The following is a 4,746-nucleotide window of genomic DNA, read 5'->3' on the forward strand; positions in this document are numbered from 1 at the left end:
AACTGTATTGGTATTAGGGATATGAGTTTTATCTTATAACATGAATCCTGCATAGAACATAAATGTTCAAAACATGTAATAACCTTTAAAAATTCAATCAGTTTCATCATTCATTAAAGTTTCTAGAAATGACATTGAATTTCCTTCCAGCAGTTTTCCTTGTCTCATCACATTCTGAAACTTCTTTGAAATATTTTTGTAGAAAACTTTTATTCACAAATGTGTCAAGTAAAACTTGCTTAAATATTTATATACTGTCTGTATACAGCATAAACATTTGATCTTCTGTATAAAGCCAACCCTGTATTTTCTTGTTCCCATGACTGAATGTACAGTGAAAAAGTGTTTAGTAAAATGCTGATTTCAGCAGGGAGTCTGATATTGATTTTAACAAGTAGAGGAAAACATTTAGCACAGTTAGGGTGAGATTCTGAGCACAGAAGTACAGCTGAGCAAACCTATTTAGGCTTGAATTCTTAGGGCTGAAAGACTTACAGATCAGCTAGTTCCAAGTTCCCTGCCAAAGGCAGGGATACCTTGCATTAGATCAGGTTGTTCAAGGTCTCATCAAACCGGATCTTGAACACTTCCAAAGATGAAGTATCTACATCTTCTCTGGGCAACCTGTCCCAGTGTCTCACTAACAGTGTCTCATAGTGAAGAATTTCTTCTTTATAACTAATCTAAATCTACACATTTTTAGCTTGAAACCATTGCCCTTTGTCCTACCATTATGCTCCTTAATAAAGGGTCCCTCCCCATCTTTTCTGCCCCTCTTAGGTACGGGAAGGCCACCATAAGGTCTTCAGATACTTCTGTAGGCTAAATATCCCCAACTTTCCCAGCCTGTCTTTGTAGGAGAGGTGTTTCAGCTCTCTGATCACCTTCGTGGCCCTCCTCGGGACCCCTTGTATATGGGGACACATGAACAAAAAAGCTCATGGTTTGAGATAAGGACAGGGACATCACTCACCAGTTACAATTATGGGCAAAACAGACTCAGAATAAGGGAGTTGAATGTAATTCATTGCTTACTGATAACAGACTAGAGCAGTGAGAACTAAAAGCAGTCTAAATCCACCTTCCCCCCATTCACCTTTGTCTACCTCCTTCCGCCGGGCAGTTTAGGGGAATGAGGAATGGGGGCTTGTGGTCAGTCCATAACACTTCATCATCTGTTGCTCCTTCACGGTCACTCTCTGACCCTGCTGCAGCATATGTTTGCTCCTACAGAATGCTCTCCTTCCCAAACTGATTGTACATGGGCTTCCCACAGACTGCAGTTTTCAAGAACTGCAACTATATGGGTTCGTACCACAGAGTGCAGTCCTGCAGGAATGGATTGCTCCAGCAGGGGTCCATCACAGGTGGCAGTTCCCCCCAGATCCCCTGCTCCTGCATGGGCTCCTCTCCATGGGCTGCAGCTCCAGCCTGGGGCCTGCTCCTGCAGGGGCTTCCCATGGGCTGCAGCATCCTTCAGGCCACATCCACCTGCTCCCCCATGGTCCTACACAGCAGGTGAAATTCTGCTCTGATACCTGGAGCACCTCCTCCCTTTCTTTCTTCACTGACCTTGGTGTCTTCAGATTTGCTTATCTCTACATTTTCTCAATCCTCTTTCCCAGCTGCTGTTGTGCAGCTTTTTTTGTTTGTTTGTTTGTTTATGTGCTTTCACAGAGGTGCAACCAAGGTCAGTCATGGACTCTTCTTGGCCATCAGCAAGTCCTTTTTTTGAGCTCCTGGGACAAATTCTGTCTTCTTCTCAAAGAGGCCAGCCCTCCCCCGCCCTCCACAGGTTAAAAAGTATTCTTAGGAGTTTAATTTCTATACATAGGACAACACTGTAATATCAGGGATGTGTTGGATGTATATGCCTCCTGTTTGCTTGTATCAGACTGCTTAATCCTAGACCCAGCTACAGTAGACTGGCAACATCCACAGAATGAGGTCTTGACCCTGGTTTTCTATGAACACTAGGTAGTCTTAATGTGCTAGTTTTAGTTCCAAGCTTCTGACACAATACCTTTGCACACTACAGGGATGGTGTTTTTATGATATGATATTACAGGTTTTAGATTGGTAGTTATTGTTTGTGTTTTTGTTGTTGTTGTTTGGTTGTGTTTTTTTTTTTCATGTACTGGAATGTGATCCAAATGCATGTGCAAGTGTTCAAGGCTACACTGTAATCAGAAACTTATTTTCTGTGGTGTTCAATATCCCAATAGAACAGATATCTGTAGATATGCATTATGTATTGCCAGAAGTAATTTATTAGAATTTAGAGAGCAAAGTTGTCAACACCCATGTATCATCACTTTCAAACTTCCAAGGCTTTGGCATTAAGCTTAACAGACTATTTCGTGCCTGTTTTTATCCATTAGTTGCTGCTGATGTTCTATTATGGAGACTAGGACATAATATCTTGCTAACAATAGATATTACTATCTTTCTTTGTAAACTGCTTATTTCTCCTGCTAAATCTCCCCATGTGTCTGATACTTTTCTTATATTGCTTTATTCCTCCCCTTGAAGGATCTTATTCCATTCATGGAGGACTTTGTGCTCCTCTTTGAGAGCTTTTCCCTGACTCTGTAGGGCCTTCATCTCATCTTGAAGTGCCCTGTTCTCCTCTTGGAGAGCAAATTTCTGATCACTTAGGGCATTTTTTTCCTCACAGAGAGCCTTCTCCTCTTCCTGAATAGCTTTGTTGTCCTTTTGAAGAGCCTTAATATGCTTATTGAAGGCCTTGTTTTCCTCCCATAAAGCTAAAATCTCTTTCTGAAGAGCTTTTTCCTGCATTGCAAATGCTATTTCTTGTCCTTTGAGAGCCTTAATCTCTTCTCTGAGGGCTGTATTTTGCTGTAGGAGGGCCTTTTGCTGTTTCTCAAGGTGCTTTGTTTCTTCTGAAGAATCTACGCGCTTCTTCTGAAGAATTTTATTCTGTTCCCAGAGGGCTTTATTCTGTCTTTGTATAATTTGATTCTGCTGATAACAGACTTTGTTCTCCAAGCGAAAAGCTCTGTTTTCTTGCTGAAGGGTTTGATTCTCTTCTCGAAGGGTCTGATTCTCCTTCCGGAGTGTTTGGTTGAATTGTGCCATTTGAGAGGAGGTGGTAGATGGCGGCAGTAGAGATAAACTGTTGTTCTTGCTTAAAGACTCTTCTTCTTTTGAGTCAAACATTTTGTTACTTTACTGCGCCATTCAAGGACTGTGCTGTGGTCCAAGTGTGTGATTGCACCTTTTATATTCAATAGTCATGGGACTGAGAACAGAAGTTAAGTGTCCATCAACCCCTTATCAGAAAAGCTTGTAGATAAATAAATAAAGCACAAAATGTAAAATAGAAGTAATGGTAAAAACAATCCTGTTATTTGGCAAGAATTGTGTATTTTTCAATATTATTAAATGGAAATATACATAATAAATACATACATAATAAATACATACAAAATAAATAAATAAATAAATACATAATAAATTAAATTTAAAGAGGCTGAGTATAATGAAGAGAAAAGAAAGGATATTTCCTGTTAGAGTCTTAAAACATATCTGTCTCATGGACCTAGAGCATTCACGGAGGAATCCAGACTGTACATATCTTTAGTTATCTTTTTTTTATTATTATTTTTCATTTTTTCTAGAACAGTCACTTTAATTACACTTGAATTTATTGTTAATGCTTTTTCTATTACAACTATCTAGGTCCATGAGACAGATATGTTTTAAGAAGGATTGTTAGGAATTTAATTTCTACCCGAAGGACAACATTAATATCTGGGATGTGTTGAATATATGCCTGTTTGCAAGGAAACATTAAACAATTAGCTAATATACCATTCAATAATATAATTTATATATGACTTACTGTATATATACACACTATATTCATATATGTATATATATATAATGAAGAAATCCCCAGAGGTTCAGAGAATGTATATATCTGCAGAGTATCCAGCAAGAAAAATATGATAAATGAAGGAAATCATACGGTACTTACTGTTATGTTATTCTTGAATCTGTCCACCACCTGGCATCTCATGGTAGATCTATCAGCTGTGTCATTTCAGAACTCATAACATCAGTGACACAACAATGAATGCCACTAGGGATCACAAAAGTTGTGATCATCTGAAGGTAAGAGTAAGTATTCCTATGGTTAGGATTCCCCAGTATTTATCAATATTTGCTCATGTTTCTTCTTTTATTATGTTCATATAAAACATTATCGTCCATCTGGCTGACTGGCTCCTGTAACTGGTATCAATAGTTATCACTGAAATAATTCTTTATGTTACTTCTGAAGGTGAGCTTTTACTCCTAGATACCTCAGCACAAACTTGGGATTACTGCATTTGGAATTATTCTTAAATCACATAAACTTAACTGATAAAATATATGGTCTTTACATTATAAAAACAAGGCTAGGATTGTGTGGAGCTATGAGTTGGACTTGATGATTGGACTTATGGGTCCCTTCTAACTTGGGATATTCTATAATTTGTTTATTTGTATTTGAAATTACAAGCATGCAAGTAAATTTAGCAAATGTACATGGAAAGTGGGAATTGAATTCCATGCAATCATTTTGCTCTGTTTGAGAAAGAGGGTGAATTACTGACGATTCATGCACATCTTAAGTTATAACAGTAACTTATCCACCCATTATGAATTGGGGGGGGGGGGGGGGGGGGAGGCAGAGGAATACTGTATTGCAACTAAAGTGTAAACATGTTTCCAATATTT

The 4,746-nt window shown here is 38.4% G+C and overlaps 1 protein-coding gene across 1 annotated transcript; it reads right to left on the reverse strand.

Annotated features, from left to right (window-relative positions):
* Positions 1–2,514: 2,514 nt before the first annotated feature.
* On the reverse strand, positions 2,515–3,180 carry LOC311420466 (uncharacterized protein; the record flags this gene model as incomplete). The annotated part of the gene is made up of 1 exon (XM_084491400.1): positions 2,515–3,180. One exon carries the CDS (start codon positions 3,178–3,180, stop codon positions 2,515–2,517), a length of 666 nt encoding a protein of 221 aa, XP_084347526.1.
* Between the last annotated feature and the right edge of the window lie 1,566 nt (positions 3,181–4,746).

Source organism: Aythya ferina, assembly GCF_964211825.1.
Source record: "Aythya ferina genome assembly, chromosome: 1".
NCBI classification, from domain to species: domain Eukaryota; kingdom Metazoa; phylum Chordata; class Aves; order Anseriformes; family Anatidae; genus Aythya; species Aythya ferina.